This window comes from Pinus tabuliformis, chromosome 4_1, assembly GCF_031772625.1.
Source record: "Pinus tabuliformis cultivar Carrire ecotype Pingquan chromosome 4_1, CPIR1, whole genome shotgun sequence".
Lineage (NCBI taxonomy): Eukaryota > Viridiplantae > Streptophyta > Pinopsida > Pinales > Pinaceae > Pinus > Pinus tabuliformis.
This window is the reverse complement of record NC_142303.1, coordinates 590182624-590201627: the sequence shown is the minus strand read 5'-3', so window position 1 is coordinate 590201627 and position 19004 is coordinate 590182624. Positions and strand designations below refer to the sequence as shown.

The 19004-nt window shown below is 37.4% G+C and overlaps 1 protein-coding gene across 3 annotated transcripts in view; it reads left to right on the top strand.

The window, feature by feature from the left end:
* Positions 1-19004, top strand: part of LOC149177348 (Cyclin/Brf1-like TBP-binding protein) — a 411187-nt gene that overhangs the window by 174823 nt on the left and 217360 nt on the right. For all 3 annotated transcript variants that reach the window (XM_089420099.1, XM_089420101.1, XM_089420100.1), the window contains 2 exons: positions 3790-3846; positions 4077-4189. In XM_089420099.1, coding sequence (XP_089276225.1) covers positions 3790-3846; positions 4077-4189 — 170 coding nt within the window. The remainder of the gene's footprint in view (positions 1-3789; positions 3847-4076; positions 4190-19004) is intronic.

Genomic DNA, 19004 nt, shown 5'->3' with positions numbered 1-19004 from the left:
AATGAAGCAAAGTTACACCAATAATAAACATTTAGACATGGAGCAATAAAAATCCTACTTAAAACATTTAAAGCATGCAAAATGTTAAAATTCAACAATAAACTTACAAAATCTTCCAGAATAGCTCTTCTTTCAATCCCGAATAATGTCTTCAGGCCAAAAATCACAACCAAGACAAATTGCATCCACAAAAGACCGTATTATGCCCAAGTAGCGAATAAGGAAGCAATTCACACCCTTTCTAAAAAGGTTGAATTCACAAGTATGATGATAAAAATTAAGAGAAGGGGAGGCTCTATTTATATGATCCTTCCGCTACTCACTTTACAAACAAAAGTAACTAAAAGCCCTAAAGATAAATTTAGTTTTGAGTGTTCAACAAGAAAGAACTTACAAGCTAACTTGATAGCACAAAAATAGGACAAACATGCCATAAATGCCGACATGTGTGGTAATAAATGCTCCAATAGTGTGATGTCACCCTCCAAATGAGTTCAATAATTGCTCAAAATGAGAAGCAAGGGCCAAAATGCTCCATACTCCAAGAAGTACTTAAAAATCATGTACAAGCCATCAAAAGTATCTCCATGCCAAGACGTAATGCCCAAAAAGTTCCCTACATCACCCTCACAAGAAGAAAATGGCTTACGTGGCATCAATTAGCTCAAGTGTTGGGTCTCCAAGGCGATGTACAAGATGTCCCTTGTCATCTCAAGTACGACCATCATCTTCTAGGCTCTCGATCAAGTGATTCCCATGAAAAAGTGTCAAGGCCAACCAAGGGGCATCCCAGGTACATTGGGCACATCATAAATATCTCCAACAATAAGCATCATGGGCTCAATGTTCTAGCATCTTGGGGTTCCTTCAGGTGTCAAGCATCACGTGAAGCCCTCAAATAGCCCAACGCTCTACTCTAGGTAGGAATGCTACATCATCAAAGTCAATATTTCTTCGCATTGGATAGTACGACTTCTATTGCTTTGCTGAGGAGGTGGAGTAATCACCTCAAGGATCATGTAAAAACCATGAAAAGTATCTCCATGCCAAGACGTCATGCCCAAAAAGTGCCCTACATCACCCTCACAAGAGGAAAATGGGTGACATGGCATCAACTAGCTCAAATATTGGGGCTCCAAGGTGGTGTACAAGTCGTCCTTTGTCATGTCAATGTTGAAATTCTATAGCATGTTTAGTAGAATACAATTTTTTGATCTGATAATTACTTGCTAATAATTTCAAACAATATTTGATAATTACTTCCTAATAATTTCAAACAATATTTCTCATGCAACTGATATCATTAAATAATTACACAGAAAATCTCATTTGTAAATGTAGCGGAAACAATGAAGATCATAGAAAAGTGTATGCATAAATTCTCTGTCTTCAAGATCTTCAATCTTGTTTTAGAGAGTACAAGAGGGGGTTGTGTTGAAAAATGCAACTAGGGTTGGTCTGCATAATTGTATTTATGTCATGATGTATTGTATTTGTCAAAAGAAAGAAAAATGAATTTTATTATAAAAGAAATTGACTTATTAAAGCATGGGTTTCATGCTTGGGTCAATGTTTTTAGGTCAAAGCCTCCATTGTAGGCTTCTAAACTTTATGTCACGAGTCCTTGTCTTTGTCAATATGTAAAAGACCCTTCTTGGGGTTCATCTATCAAGAAATACATTTATTTTAATGTAAAATAGGTCTTTTAGGTCTCCTCCACCAAATCGGCATCAATAAGAACAAGTTGGCCTCATCAAGGGAATTCGACCTCAGAGGTTCACTATATAAAGTTAGCAACTCGACCTCATTTGGAGCACATCCACAACAAGTTCTATCTAATGTTGTTGGAGGCAGAAAATGGTGCGAAATTGAAGGAAGAAGAAGGAAACCCTAGTGAAGGAGAAGGAAGTCTTTGTCAAGCATAAGAAGTCGAATTTTCTCTCTCTTTGTCTCACACATGCGAAGTTGTTGGGTTGCTGGGCCAAAATTGCAGTACTGTAGCTGGGCCAAAATTCTGAAATTGTTGGGCTGAAATTCTAGAGCAGCTGGTCTGAAATTATGGATTGTTGCTAGGCTGTAGCTGTTGGACTAGAAGAGACTACTGAAGTTTGCTGAATCGTATTGGAAGGCTGACTTGGTGGAGGAGGAAGGTCTTTTGATCAGGTCTAAGGCCTTGGTCTATTTCAATTTGATTAATGGAAGAGGTTAATTAGGTTTTCCCCTAGAGAGGGGTTTTAGCCATGGCTCAGTGCCTAAATCTGGTGTTGTTGATCTTCATGTTTTGTTTTGATGATTGCTTGATGATACAAAGATAAAAGTAGAACATAAAGAAGATAATAAGAACATAGGAATAATAGAAGTAATTATCAACATAAGAAAAACTTTCTGCCTTTCTGATTTTCTGACATGGTATCAGAACTAAGGTGAAGAAGGAAGAAAAAGGCAGCTTGAAGATCTACTGAAAGGGTCAAAGTAAAGGATCATATAAGAGGAAGGTCTACTATCTATATCAAGAAAAGAAGACATGACAATGAAGTCTGAAAACAAGCTAGAAGGAGCCACCAACTACAAAGCATGGAAGAAGAGGATAGATCTTATTCTCGCTAAGCATAAAGTTTTGGATCTCATTCAAGGAAAAGTCAAGAAACCTACAGATGATGCAGGAAAGGAGAAGTTCAGGGAAACCGACATCTTGGCCATGAATCTAATAGTAGATGGAGTAAAGGACAATCTAATCCCATACATATCCAATATAGACTCTGCTCAAGAAATGTATGAAGCCCTCTCCAAGTTATTTACCATCAAGAACATTGATCAAATAGCTAGTCTCAAGAATGAATTAAGAACAATAAAGATGACTAAAGATGATACTGTTTCATCATATTTTATAAGGATATCTAGAATAAGAGATGAACTCCAAGCGATTGATGAAGCTGTACCAGAAAAATAACTCGTGATTGCTGCACTACTAGGTCTACCAAAATCTTGGAGCTCTTTTGCATCAGGAATTAGCAGTTGGAAAGACACTCCATCTTTTGAACAAATGTGGAATGCACGCAGTCAAGAAGAAGCCTGCATCTCGTTAGTAACTAACAAGGAGGATGAAGAAGACAGCACTTCAAATGCCTACTCTGCTCATCACAAGAAAACGGGAACATTCTTTTGAGATAATAATTCACATACTTTAAGAGATTTCTCAAGCTGCAGCAATTTGTCCACTATGCCAAGATGCCTGTGTCGTTTTTCTCATCTCAATCAAACATTTGTCTTCGTGGAAATATCTATACTAAAAGGTTAGGTATGGAAACATATTAATCATTGTTAAAGTGATCTCCATTCAATCAAATTGATCTGGATTAATTCTGATTCAATCAATGAAATGAATATTTTGACATAATCCTGATTATTTTGTTGAACACTAAAGGGCACCATGATTGGCCAATTGGTCCCAATTATTCTGATTACTTCCCTGTTATTTCTGATTTAATCTGTGTTCCTTAACGTTTACAATTATTTTATCCATGATATTAATACATTTATTTTTATACAAAGAAAATACTGTTTTTGAATTTTGAGTCAGAAGGTTAATACCAGAGACATTCTTATCAAATTCTCATTCGTATGTAAAGAGCTAATAACTGGATGCATGGTGGCAGATCCTCAGAATCCCTATAAGTCTTCTAATTAATGTTCATTATGTTCCATGCTGTCTTTTTGTTTAGTGTACAAGTGCTAGTTCACTATCCTTTCATACATATTTAAATGAACATGTGGATTTCATTTGTGCAGGCAAGAACAAAAACCATTTTTGCTTATTGATTTTTCAGATGTCTTGCAAATAAATGTGTACGTTGACTTAACCCTACTTTAAATTTTCGGTTATGTAATTATAAGTATTTAGACATTCAAATTTCTAATGTTACATATTTATGCACAATATTTTAATCCAGTTTATATCGCTATGGATGCTTAGGGTCACATCCAGTCTTTGAATATTTACAATGTTGTATGCTTTTTGTTGCACGTTCTAGGCTTGTAGGTATTGCTATCTAACTAATGTTTCAATACTGTTTCAGCTATGTGCTAGGTGCTGTGTTTTTGCAACTTTGCAAATTATTGAGACTTGAGCAACATCCAATCATTCAAAAGCCAGTTGACCCCAGCCTGTTTATTCATCGTTTCGCTGATCGTAAGTATCTATATGATATATCTTGTTGTTGCTTGACTGTATATTCTTCGTTTCAGCACAATTGGGGGTGGAAAGTGAGTGGACAATAGGTTAAAAGTTTTAAAATTGGGTATTAAATAAGATTGAGAAGCTGTTTCCAATATGATGAAGTCTGCTGGGATGAGTGTAGTGATTCTTGGGATGTTTTCTCTGAAACAGTCAAACCTGAAACTTGGGTTAAAATACAAAAGAATTTAGGAACTACATCACAAGGGGTGCTCAGGTTCGATCCCATCATTAGTGGATTTAGAAGGGGATGGGGGATCCAAGTTTTACTTTCACTTCCACAAGGGGAAGGTGGCTGCAGGAATGGTGATTGCACAATATTGGGCTGATATCACTCTTGCTGAGGACCCTGCAGAGGTTAGAGATATGTTTAGCATGCATTTTCAGAGTATTTTTGCCCCCATTCTGACAGATGGTGCAGTGCTTTCTTGAGATGCTTTTTGGAGGGTGGTCCCTTGGAAGGTTTCTGGTGGTGATTGAGGTAGGTTGGACAGAGGCTTTTTGAGAGAGGATCTCTTTGCAGCATTGTCCTCCATGTGGAATTGCAAGTTTCCAGGCATGGATGTTCTCCATTGAAAGTTATATAAAGAAAAGCGACATGCTGTTGGTGATGATTTCTGTTGTTTTGTCTCTGAGTTCCTCAACTAGGGCTGGTTAAATTTATTCCAAAGAATGCAACTAGCGATTCTATTTGGGGATCAATGTCTCACATTGCTCACTGTTTCTGTTGACTCCTAATCCTCCGGGATTGGGCAAACACTTGTAAATAGGTTGGACAGAGGCTTTTTGAGAGAGGATCTCTTTGCAGCATTGCCCTCCATGTGGAATCGCAAGTTTCCAGGCATGGATGTTCTCCATTGAAAGTTATATAAGGCTAAGAGACATCCTGTTGGTGATAATTTCTGTTGTTTTGTCTCTGTGTTGTTCATTTATGGTCACATTTCTGAGTTCCTCAACTACGGCTGGTTAAATTTATTCCAAAGAATGCAACTAGGGATTCTATTTGGGGATCGATGTCTCACATTGCTCACTGTTTTTGTTGACTCCTAATCCTCCGAGATTGGGCAAACACTTGTAAATATGTAAATACAAAATTAGAATAGGAGGATACCCAAGAATGTGAATCCCAAAGCTCACCATCCCATATATATTTTAATTACTTTTGTCTTAATGAAATGCATCAATTTGAGGAGTTACTATCCTGGTCTGACATGGTATCAGAGCACCGCTTCCAAACTTGGCATTCCTTTGCCCAATAACTCCTTCACTGTCTGTCAGGGGTGCAGACCTGTACCAAACTCTTCCTTCTCCATTTTGTCTTGCTGGTTATAATGTATATTTCGTCCTGCTCATAGGTCTGCCATATGCAGTTACCACTACTCCGAACGTGTCCTACATGTTGAAAAATGTTAGCCGCGGTCGGTATTTTCATTGTCAAATTCAAAGAAATCATGTATTTGCCAAGTATCCAATTTGACCTCATCTTGACAAGTTGGCCCCATCATTTGAATGGGTTTGACCCCAAGGTCAAAACACTCCTCTTGACTCACATATATATTAGGTCAAAACCAATCAAGGAGTTCTGATTCACATGTGCGAGAAGGAAGAAGAAGTATCTCTGCATTGACGGAAGTTTGACTTTTGTTTGGCCAAGCATTGACTTGGGATCATCTGCTGTTGTTTGACTGAGTTCTTCACTAATCTTGGAGGCCAAGTTTATCTGTGATTCGTTGACTAGTTTTGACTGAAATTATATCTCTGTTTTAGGATGTTGAACGAGAGTTGACCGCAGGTCAACTGTGGCTCTTTTACTGAGCTTTGATTGTGGTATTGCAGGCCGAATTTTGGCCCTTTGACCAGCTTCCTCAGGCTGAAATTCGGCCCCTCTGTTGCAGACTTTGACTTGGATCAACGTTCAATATTTCTCTCCTTTCACTGGTTTGACTTGGAATTTATTGAGGTTAGAAGATTGGAATATAATGATGTACATTTTGATGAATTGAACTCTCTCTCATAAGGAAAGATTTATGGGTTTTCCCCTTTGTGGGTTTTCCCTAGTCGCTGACCTAAATTTTGGTGTCCCTTGTCTCATTGTTTATTGCAATCTCTATTGCTCTATTGAAGAAGTTAGTGGTTGAAATTTTTCATGTATAACTACTTAATGATTGGAATGCTCTAAAGAAGTCTAATTGTATCATTGGCAGTAGTTATTAGTTTGAAAAATTGTACTAGTCATGATTGCACTAGAAAATCAACATGGTATCAGAGCTATGGTGAAGGAAATAGAGCATTGAAGAGATCCTATTCCACACTTGAGAAGATTGATCATCTACACTTGAGGTAGACCTAAAGATGGAATCATTTCTGCTCACTCTAGAAGCCTTGATACATTTCAAAATGACCTCTGTCCTCTGAGCGGTCTGACCGAAAATTATGCAAAGGAAGCTTGGCCAAATGTCTAAGAGTACTTGTATGATAAGAGGAAGAAATTGACCTACAAAAGACGAAGCCCTAATTCTCAGAAAAATTTATGTTCATGATTGATTGTTGAGGAAAGAAGCTTTTCCTTGCAAGAGAAAGTAGATCGAGTCTTTGACTTGTCTTAATAGACAACATGTTAGGTCCCTATAATACTAGTGTAGCTCTCTTATTGTTATTATTAGTGTAGCCCATTTATTGTTATTGTTAGTGTAGCCCCTTATTGTTATTGTTGTGCCCCATAGAAGCCCGCTATTGTTATTGTTGTGCCCTTACATTCTTATTGTTATGTAAGCTCTGATTATCTTGTGACCCCTTAGACTCCTATATATACGAAGGAGGTCTTGTCATTTGTATCATTGAAGAATTGTTCATTTATGTGATGTAAAGGAGGTTGCTCCCTCGACAAGGCTAATTCTCAAGTTGTTGATCTGTATTTTCTTCTGTTTTGTGATCTGGTTGCATAACATTTGGTATCAAAGCTTTGGATTCTAGGGTTTTGCTACTTCGAATAGGTCATCTTGGCATTTTCGCTATAACTTTATTTCTACGAAGCTTCAAAAGCTGAAAGTTCGACCACATGACGCTGAAATCGTGGTGAACTTCGTGTAGAAATTTCAGATCTTAGTTCACTATTTTTTTCTTAGATATGGCTAGAAGAAGTTAGGGTTTTTTCATGCTCCAGAATTCGGTCTCAAACATGTGAGCTAGGGAAAATCGTCATAAATTTCTTCTCAAGCATCATATTTGAATTGTGTAAAAAGTGACTGAAGGTGCAAGGATTATAGTTTCTCGTGTATCAATTTTAGGGCCGAAGGTTGAAACAGTGACATGTGGCATCGCTTACAAGTTCTCTCTACTGAACTAGTCCATAATTAGGTCATTTTGGGTGATTTGACATAACTTTATATTGAAGAATCCAATCTTGGTCTAACTTGTGGCATTGGAAAGAAGACTCAGAGTGCTACCACAAGACTGAATTTTAGACCTTGGGAGGCCAAAATTTTAGAGATACAACAGTTTCAATATCAAGCTCCAAAAAGCAAGAAGAAAAAGGTGTGTATTTTTTTAAATTTGCATAAGTTTTGTTTGAAAAATCAATCTGAAGTAATTCAAAGGGCATAGTAAAGCATAGATATCATTATTTGGTTCCAATATGTCTCGAAACAAAAAAATGGATACTCCTAGTAAGCAACAAAAGAACTCTACTATGACACATGAGGAAGAGGAAGAAATGTAACATGATATATTAAAATTAAGCGACCAAGTGCAACAAATTTCGCTCTTGCAAAGAGTAGCCAAAAATGAAATGGAAGCTAAGTTTGATGGTTTGAAGAATGGTTTAAATATAGAGATGGAAGGTTTGAAGGATGGACTAAAAGCAGACATGGACGACTTGAAGAATGGATTAAAACAAACATGGAAGGTTTGATAAAGTTGCTACAAGAAATGCTTCCTAATGGAGAAAAGGTATTCCATGAAACTCATGATGAGAACAAAATGAATGTTAATCATGATTTTAGAGACTCTAACTTTGGATTGAAGACCAACCACATTCCAAAGATCAATATGAGGAAGTTTGATGGCAAGGATTCGGTAACATGGATACTATAGATGGAGCAATATTTTGATCTACATGATGTGCAACACACACAAAAGGTACACATTGCATCTTTATATTTAGAACCCAATCAGTTTGTATGGTATTGATGGCTTTGTTTTCATAAACCAATTGTCACTTGGTCAATTTTTACGGAGGAAATGATAGCACATTATGAGGATACAAAGAGAAACACCTTCTTTAGCCAATTGATAAATCTCAAACAAAGGGTTCAATGGCAGAGCACATTGAGGATTTCCAAAAATTGAATATCTGGGTAACTGATATTCCAGAGGAGCATAGGGTTGGTGTCTTCATAGGGACTTTAAAGGATAACATTCAACATGAGGTTCGCTTTTGGGAACCTGATTCATTGGGGAAGACATTCAGGGTGGCAAGAAAAGTTGAAAGCAAAATTATGGCAACAAAGAAATCTACCACTCACAACTATAAAGATGGAAATGTTGTTGCTCCTAGCTTTCCACAACCCACAAGGTTGACACCACAACGATTGGAGGAAAAAAGAGCAAAAGGGCTTTGTTACAGTTGTGATAGCAAATACACTAAAGGTCATAAGTGTGCTGAGAATAAATTATTTTACATAGATTGTAAAGAGGAGGAAGAAAAGGAACAAGAAACATCAAAAGAAGAGGATATCCACCAGGAACCAACCCTAGAGAAAGAAGAAATGAATCCGACCATATCTTGTATTGCATTGGCGGGAATTACCACTCCTCAAACTCTCAAAATAGATATATCAAGAAGAAAAAGGTAATAGGGCTGATTGATTTAGGTAGTACCCATAATTTTATTCATTATAAGATAGCCAAGGAATTGAATTGCTTTCTATATCCAGCACCAAAGTGTCAAGTGATGGTTGCAAATGGGGGAACTATAAATTGCTCTGTAAAGTGCCATAATATCAAACTAACCATGGGGGAATATGTATTGAATAGTGTAATGCTTTCCATTCCAATGGGTGGTGCTGATGTTGTACTAGGAATCCAATGGTTATAATATTTGGGGATGATAGCTTTTATTTTTCAAGAAATTTTCTTGAATTTTTTTTGGGAAGGGAAGGAATTGAATTAAGGGGTATCGCGGGGAAACCAGAGAAGATAATCAACTCTAATGGCATGACAAAGCTTTTGAAGCAAGAACAACAGGATGTAATTGCACAATTATGCTCACTAGAGGTTCAAACATCAAAATCATCTATTTCTCTAGATGTCCAAAAAGTCTTAGTCAATCATTCCTAGATATTTGAAACGCCCAAAGGCCTCCCACCTATTCGTGATTATGATCATGCTATTCACTTGATTTTAGGAAGTGTTCCTCCAAACATCAGGCCTTACATATATCCCTATGCCCAAAAGAGTGAAATTGAACGTATGGTTGCAAAAATGTTAGAGGTCAGTATAATTCAACCTAGCCAAAGTTCTTTCTCTGGTCCATTAGTATTGGTACACAAGAAGGATGGATCATGGCGTTTGTATTCAGATTATAGGGAGCTAAACAAGCTCGCTATTAAAGATAAATTCCCATTTCTGTCATTGATGAATTGTTGGATGAATTACATGGAGCAATTTACTTCACCAAGCTGGATGTTCGTTCAAGGTATCATCAAATTAGAATGAAGACTGAAAACATTCCAAAAACAACATTTAGAACTCATGAAAGTCATTATGAATTTTTGGTGATGCCTTTTGTCCTTACTAATACACCTTCCACATTTCAAGGTTTTATGAATTCCATTTTCAAACCCTTACTTAGAAAATTTGTGTTAGTATTTTTTGATGATATACTAATCTATAAGATTGTAACAAATCTTGGAAGGATCATGTTCAACTTGTTGACAGGATGCTCGAACTATTGGAGGAGAAATAATTTTATTCAAAAACCTCCAAATGTTTCTTTGGAGTACAAGAGGTGGAATATTTGGGTCATATTGTATTTCATGAGGGTATTAAGGTAGACTGTAATAAAGTTAAATCCATTAAGGAATGGAAGATCCCCACAACCCTAAAGCATCTTCGAGGATTTCTTGGGTTGATAGGGTATTATCGCAAGTTTGTTAAGAATTATGGGAGAATAACAATGCCTCTAACAACATTATTGAAGAAAGATGCATTTTCTTGGACTCTAGAAGCAACTAAGGCCTTTGAACATCTTAAAGAGGCAATGTGCCAAGCATCGGCCTTAGCTACACCAAATTTCACAAAAACCTTTATTATGGAATGTGATGCCTTAGGAAATAGAATTGGTGTTGTTTTAATGCAAGAAGGAAGACCCATTGCTTTTGAAAGTCGTCTAATCAAGGGAAAGTATTTACACAAACCTATTTATGAGAAGGAAATGTTGGCAATACTACATGCACTAAAGCAATGACGACCTTACCTAATGGGAAGACACTTCAAGGTAAAATAATATCGCAATAGTCTTAAATAATTTTTGGAACAAAGATTATCTTCAGAAGAGCAGCAAAAATGGGTCACAAAGATGTTGGGTTATGACTTTGAAATCGTCTACAAAAAAGGGAAGCAAAATGTTGTTGCAAATGCACTCTTAAGAAAGGATGAAGATGTGGAAGCATTTCTTTGTGCCATTTCTATTATCCAACCTGATTGGATAACTAAAGCAAGGGATGAATGGAAGAATGACGAAGAGGTGTGGATACTCATTCAAAAGTTGTAGCAAGATCCTAGTACATCTTATACATTTATCTGTAAAAATGCTTCACTATGGTACAAAGATCGCTTATATCTCTATAAGAATCCCCAACTCAAACAAACAATTCTTTTGGAATTGCACACCTCCCCTTTAGGACAACACTCAGGATTTTTAAAAACTTTACCATAGGGTCAAGAAAGATTTTTTTTTGGGTTTGCCTTAAATCTGATATTCAATGTTTGGTTTGCCAACAAAACAAAGTTGAGACAATTAAGACCCCGACCTTTAGCCATTCCATGGCAGTGTTGGGAGGAGGTCTCAATGGATTTTATCATAGGTTTACCCAAGTTTGAAGGAAAGAGCGTCATCCTAGTGGTAGTTGATGAAATTACCAAATATGCACACTTTTGTGCATTATCTTATCCTTTTAAAGCCAGTACAGTTGCTACTGCATTTATGGAAACAATTCAAAAGCTACATGGAAATCCATAGATTATTGTAAGTGACAGAGATCCCATTTTCACTGGAAATTTTTGGCCATAATTATTTTCTTGTCTTGGTACTCGATTAGCTCGTAGCTCATCTTATCATCCTCAGTCTAATGGGAAAACTGAGATAGTTAACAACTATTTGGAAGGATATATGATAAACAAACACAATGGGTCAAGTGGTTACCTCTGGCTGAATGGTGGTATTACGCTTCCTTCCATACTACAACAAAAATGACCCCATTTATGGCACTTTATGGATATGATCCACCGTCCATCACATATCTTTAAGAGAAAATTCTAAGGTTCAAGCAGTGGAAGATCACATCGAGCATCAACAACAAGTTCTCCAACTCTTAAAAGATAACCTCACTTTGGCGTAGAATCGAATGAAACAACAACTAGATCAACATCGTAGTGAAAGAAGTTTTGATGTAGGCGAATGGGTATTTTCAAGGCTACAACCATACGAACAAATGTCCCTCAAGCAAGCTAAGAAGGATAATAAATTATCACCAAAGTATTGTGGTCCTTACAAAGTGTTGCAAAAGATTGGTACAATGACATAGAAATTGGAGTTGCCTACATCTTCCCGATTACACCTAGTTTTCCATGTTTCATGCTTAAAGTAGGTTATCGGTGACAAGTTCCTAGTTCAATCAATATTGCCAGAACTTGACAAAGAAGGAAAAATCATATTGGAGCTTGAAACAATCACGAAAACAAGAAACTAACAACTACAAAATCGATCAATTTCAGAGTATCTCATCAAGTGGAAGAACTTACCCGCTGGAGATTCTGCATGGGAGGATGAGAATTTTATACAGAAGCATCCAGAACTACTCAAGCATTGAGGACACCACTTTTTTGAAGGAGAGGGGCATGTTAGGTCCCTATAATACTAGTGTAGCACCCTTATTGTTATTGTAGTGTAGCCTCTATTGTTATTGTTGTGCCCCATAGAAGCCCATTATTGTTATTGTTGTGTCCTTACATTATTACTGTTATGTAGGATCTCATTATATTGTGACCGCTTAAACTCCTAAATATACCAAGGAGGTCTTGTCATTTGCATCATCGAAGAATTGTTTACTTATGTGATGTAAAGGGGGTTGCCCCCTTGAAGATGCTAATTCTCAAGTCATTGATCTATCTTTCGTTTTGTTTTGTCTTCTGGTTGCATAACACAACAAGGGACCAAGTAACATTTCTCAAAAAAGTTGCAGAAGGGACCGAAATGCTATGAGTAGAGAATATGGAAGTTCTCAAAGGATTGAGTTACATTAGAATTTGCCTCCACTTGTTTTTGATTTGTTTAGGTCACAGATCCTTGAAGAATGCCCTGTTCTCTAAGAAAAGTCTTGGGCATAATTTGTGATAACTGATAAGTCATCAAAGGACTGAAGTATCTCATACTTGAAGGACCTTGTTTCCATGCAAGTCATATTGAGAAAATATGTGACAAGGATTGAGGTTGACATCTGAATATGAGCCCTCTGAAAGGTAGAAAAATAAGATTGAGAAAGAACCAAACCTCATGTGAAGGCCTGGTCCCCTCACTCGACCCCTCTTGGGGACTATATATATAAGAACACTCCACCAAAAGACACTTCAAACTGTCCCATGATCTTTGTGGTTCCATACTGAAGCGAAGTTCTATGGCTCCATACTTAAGCAAAGTTTGTGGCAGCTCATCATCATATGAAATTTTGTGGAGAAGTTCTAATTTTGTAATCCAAAATTCCAAGGTTGAGGAAGAGGCCCTCCTAGAAACTTGAAGTTGACTTTGGACAAATTTGAGCAAGTTTGTTTTGGCATCTTGGAGGATTGACTTGGCAATTGTGGAAGGTTATCTCAGGTTTTCTATCTTGACTAAAGTCGCTAACAACACCTTGTTAAGAAGCCGAGCTTTTACTATTCCAAAAAGTGCAATCAAAAGGGACTTTAATATCCTCCATTGAAAGGTATGTATTTGCTAACAAATTCTTTTGTTCAAGATAATGTTTCTTTTGGTTTCATTCTTGAAGTTCTGTAATGAGACTGAATATAAGAAGTACACTGAAATTCAGAAAGGTGCTGAACATCTTTCTATTCCAAGTACCATTGAAGCATATTGCTTAATGATAGTTATCCAAGAACTAATGTGAGGTTTGATGCCTCTTTAAATTCTTGGATGTGAGGTATAACCCTTGATGCCTATTTAAATTCCTGGATGTGAGGTATAACCCTTGATGCCTCTTTAAATTCTTAGATGCGAGGTATAACCGTTGTTTGAAATATGTTGATCAATAAGCTGTATATAAAGTGATGAAGTTGCTAAGTCTAAAGTTGAAACTTTAAAGATGACATTCTCTTGTTGTCATTCAAAATTGAAGGTTGAAGTGCTGAACTTGATAAAGTTTCATTGTTATTGATCTTCAAGAAAACACTGTTTGTGGGTATCATGAAAATCTATGACAGGAGAAATGATATTAGCCTTTCACATGTATCGTAAGATTGAAGTGTTATGATGTTGAAGTATGATATATCTCTGCATTGTAGAAGATCCATATCTATTTTCATAAATTATGGATACTTTGTTTTCAAAAGAAGTGAGAAAGGTACCTTTGCCACTAATTATACCTTTGCAGAAATCATGATTATAATCGAAAAGAGGCTGAGTCCCTCTTCAAAATCATTTGTAGCAATCCTTAGATATTGGTTGAGCATATTATTAACAAATTCTTAGAGAACTAATGTCATATGTAATTCTGTGTAAAAAGCCATCGTGCTATAGTTCTGAAGGTTGATGTTTCCTTTGAATTTGAGGAAAGTTTACCATGAAAAGGAAAGGTCAAACCCATCTTCAAATTTGAGAATTGAAATCCTCTTGATGATGAACTTGATGTACTTAAGATACGTGGGTTGATGGGATAAATTGATCAATATAATTGGTCAATGGATATATTGAATGTTATGCTCAGACCTAGATGATTGAATCTATTAAGCTACTGCTACAATAAGTTTGGGAAACCAAATTTGGAATGATTAAGAATCATCATCAAGATTATTGAGAATCTAGGAACACTATGAGTCTTGAGTATGAAGTGTTAGACATTTAAATTTCTAGGGTTTGTAAACCCTAACAAGCTGCTAGAAAAGAAATACCTAGGGATTATATACAAAACCCTAGGGTTGGATGTTTTCGTTGAAAGAAGAAACCCTAGCTCCTGCAAAGAATGAATGACATCATGATGATGTTGTAGACAAGTTTGATTTGCAAGATTGGAGGCAAGAAGGCTAAAGATCAAGAGGGAGCTGACATGTTCTCAAAAGATAAGTATGTTATATCTCTCTTATTTTATATTATTATTATTATTGTTGTTATTCTTCTTGTCGTTATATATTTTGGTTGGTTCTATTTGTTCTTCCTTGGCCTCCTAGTGTGGATTACAAGTACATAATGAAGGTTGCCATGGTTGTGATAATAGATTGAAAGAGGAAAGCTTTTGACAAGAAGGCACGTGTTGAGAGATATTGTATTGGATGAGCTTTGGACTCAGAAGGAGCAGACAGATCAACCAAATTAAAGCCTGTTTTTGATCTATGTTGAAAAGAAATCAATTGTGATTTCCAAGATGAAGATGGATAGAAGTGGCAAGTGAAGGATTACCTCAGTAAGAGGGAGAAGAATATGAAGACAAACACCTCATGCATGGTACTCTTAGGTTGATGGCCATTTGGTTCTACAAAGAGCGATGTTGATCCGTTGTTGAAGATGAGCCTATGATTTTGATTTCTAACTAGGGTTGAGGACCTCTTTGTCCAGTCTAAGAGGGAGTTGATTGAAGGATCTTGGTCTAATGCATGACTACCTGGGATTAGAAGTATGAAAAAACCTTGATGAAATCTTTGTTGTGACCCTTCAAAAGTTTGGCACGGTGAATTGTGAGTCCATGGACACTCCCATGATGACAAATTTGAGGAAGCTGCAAGATTGTGATTATGGTTTGGTTGATCCCTCTATGTATCGTAAATTGATTAGCTCATTAAACTATCTGGCTAACACTAGACCTAATGTCTTCTATGGTATGAACACGTTGGGCCAATTCTTGGTTGAGCCTCGACATGTGCATTGGGTCGCAACGAAACATATATTGAGATATTTGCGTTGCACCATTGATTATGGTTTGAGAGATGTTTCTAATGGAAAAATCAGCTGCATGCTTTTACTAATGTTGATTGAGTTGGATGCACTGATGATAGAAAGAGAACTTCTAGTTTATGTTTTTAGCTTGGGCTTTGTTATGATTTCATGGTTAAGCTAGAAGCAAATTTTTGTTGGTCTTAGTACAACTGAAGTTGAGTATATAACTTCTTGTTCAGCCTGTTATGATGCTGTTTGCTGGTTTGTTTTAATTAGGTTAAATCACATTGAGATCAAGTATCACTATATTTAGGATGTTCTCCTATGAGAGCTGTGAGGCTCGAATACATTTCTATTAATGAACAGGTTGCTGATGTTTTGACTAAGCCGCTATCCCGGAAAAAGTCTGCTTGCTTCTATGAGAAGCCTGGAGTGGTTGAGAATTCCTATTGAAGAGAGAGAGAGCTTTGATTGTATAGCATCATGAAGCTTCATTGAGCTGGGTTGAGAAACCATGATTTATGATTGGGAAGATTGTGTTGGTTACTCCCTTGGGTCTTTAAGTTTGGCTGAGAAAGCCTATCATTGGGGAGGTTGGCTCTAAGGCTTGGAGTGATCCCTTAGGTGATTGTGTTTAATCGAGAGACCAGTAGGCTTGGTTAGGAACACTGATTTTGAATACTCTCCCTTGGGTCATTGTATTTGACTGAGAGACCATATGGTCAGGTTGATTGACCCTTTTGACATCGAGATCAAGATTCCTTCGTTGGTTCGTGAAGCGAGAGACTATATAGTCGGGGAGTTTGATTTTGAGATAAGGATTCCTCCCTTAGGTCATTAAGCTTGACCATGAGACCCTTGGTTTTGGTTGGGGAGATGGATTTTGTGTACTCCCTTAGGTCATTGGATTTGACTGGGAGACCATTGGTATGGTCAGATAGTTTGATCCTAATTACTCCCTTGAGTCATTTTGTTTGATGGAGACACTAGTAGGCCGATCGGGGAGATTGATATTGAGTTCTCTTCCTTGAGTCAATGTGTTTTACTAAGAGACCAAGTGGACTTGGTCAGGAAGATGATTTGTTGAGTACTCCCTTGCGTCATCTAAGGACATTGATGCCATTGGGTTTTGGCTTGTGGGATAAGTTTGATGCTATATATCTTTCCTTATAAATTCACCGAGTTGCTCTAATGGATCGAAACGGCCAGTTACTAATGGAACCTCTTGTCGACTTTCTGTGAAATACTCATTTGGCCGGGGGCTCCCGAACACATCATAAGCCAAACCCGTGCTTACAAATAACCAACCTGCAATGAATAGAGAAGGTATGGTAATGCTATGGATAACCCAGTATCTAATACTAGTAATAATGTCAGCAAAGGAGCGTTCGGAAATAGAAGAGAGAGAATTAAGGAATTCCGGAATTTGGATTCAAATGTGGAAGGAAAGAAGTGACGGAATATCCGTCAATGGGATTGTGGCGTGTATAGTTTAGTACTTCACGGGCGAGGTCTCTGGTTCAAGTCCAGGATAGCCCAGCTGCGCCAGGGAAAATCGTAGGAAGAAAAATAAAAAGTATTACGTCCAATAGGATTTGAACCTATACCGAAGGTTTAGAAGACCTCTGTCCTATCCATTAGACGATGGAAGCTCTTTTTTTTCTCTTCCCTTTTTTTATTTGAATTCCCTTTGCGAGTACCAGCTTAACCTGGGGAGGTGGTGATTTGGTGACAGTAGGTTCCAAAGTGGCTTTGTTACCAATTCCATTAGGAACCGTGGATTTTTTGGTACATCACATTCATGCATTTACTATCCATGTGACTGTTTTAATCCTACTTAAAGGTGTTCTATTTGCCCGTAGCTCCCGTTTAATACCTGATAAAGCGAATCTGGGTTTTCGCTTTCCTTGTGATGGACCTGGTAGAGGAGGAACATGTCAAGTATCTGCCTGGGATCATGTCTTCCTTGGTTTATTCTGGATGTACAATGCAATTTCGGTAGTAATATTCCATTTCAGCTGGAAAATGCAGTCCGATGTTTGGGGTAATATAAGTGATCAGGGAGTGGTAACTCATATTACGGGAGGAAACTTTGCCATTGATCCTAGTTAAAGGTGCTTTGGATGCGCGTGGTTCCAAGTTAATGCCAGATAAAAAAGATTTTGGTTATAGTTTTCCTTGCGATGGTCCGGGACGGGGTGGTACTTGCATTCCATATTCTCCCAGCTGATATCAAATCTTAATCCTGTTGTATGAATTGAGTGTTCAATTTCATTGGGAAAAAGCCATTTATTCTCCAACAATGTCTTTGTAATTTGATCCAATAACATTCTGTTAGATAGGAACAGATTTGATAAATATTGATAACTCTCGAATAGAGTATTATAAAGAAAAGATTCATTAGATAATAACCTATTGGTTGGGGGGTTAACTCCTAGGGAGGCACTTTACGAAGCTTCTCGAAATTTGATCGACTTATTTATTCCCTTCCTGCATGGAGAGGAACAGAACATCGTCTAGAAGAGCTAGAATTCTAACCTTGCGTCAGGACCTACGGGCCAAGGGACAGTCTCAGGTAGACAGTTTCTATGGGGCGTAGGCCTCCCAAAAGGTAACGGAGGCGTGCAAAGGTTTCCTCGGGCCAGACGGAAATCGGCCCTCGAGTGCAAAGGCAGAAGGGAGCTTGACTGCAAGACCCACCCGTCGAGATCATAGATTAATACAAACGTTTGGTCACCACTTCGTTTTCGTTTTAAATATTTAGGTAATAATATGTTAGATACTTGTGATTTGATGAATGCCCTTAGGTTATTACTAAGAGACCAATGGATTGATCAAGGAGATTATTCTTGAGAGAGAGAAAGGGACAATGAAAAGTACCTCCCTAGCTAAGAGGTAGTGTTGAAAAATGGTAGCCGCAGTCGATATTTTCATTGTCAAATTCAAAGAAGAAATCATGTGTTTGCCAAGTATCCAAGTTGACGTCATCTTGAAAAGTCGACCCGATCATTTGAATGGCTTTGACCCCAAGGTCAAAACCCTCCTCTTGACTCACATATATATTAGCATTCATTGACCTCTTTTGGCATGATCACATCAATCATCTATTCAACCAATCAAGGAGTTCTGATTCACACGTGCGAGAAGGAAGAAGAAGTATCTTTGTGTTGACCGAATTTTGACTCATGTTTGACCAAACGTTGACTTGGGATCATCTACTATTGTTTGACCAAGTTCTTGACTAATCTTGGAGGCTAAGTTTATATCCGATTCGTTGACTGGTTTTGACTGAAATTATATGTCTGTTATGGGTTGCTAACTAAGAGTTGATCACAGGTCAACTGTGGCACTTTGATCGAGCTTTGATTGTGCTAATGTAGGTCGAATTTTAGCACTTTGACTAGCTGC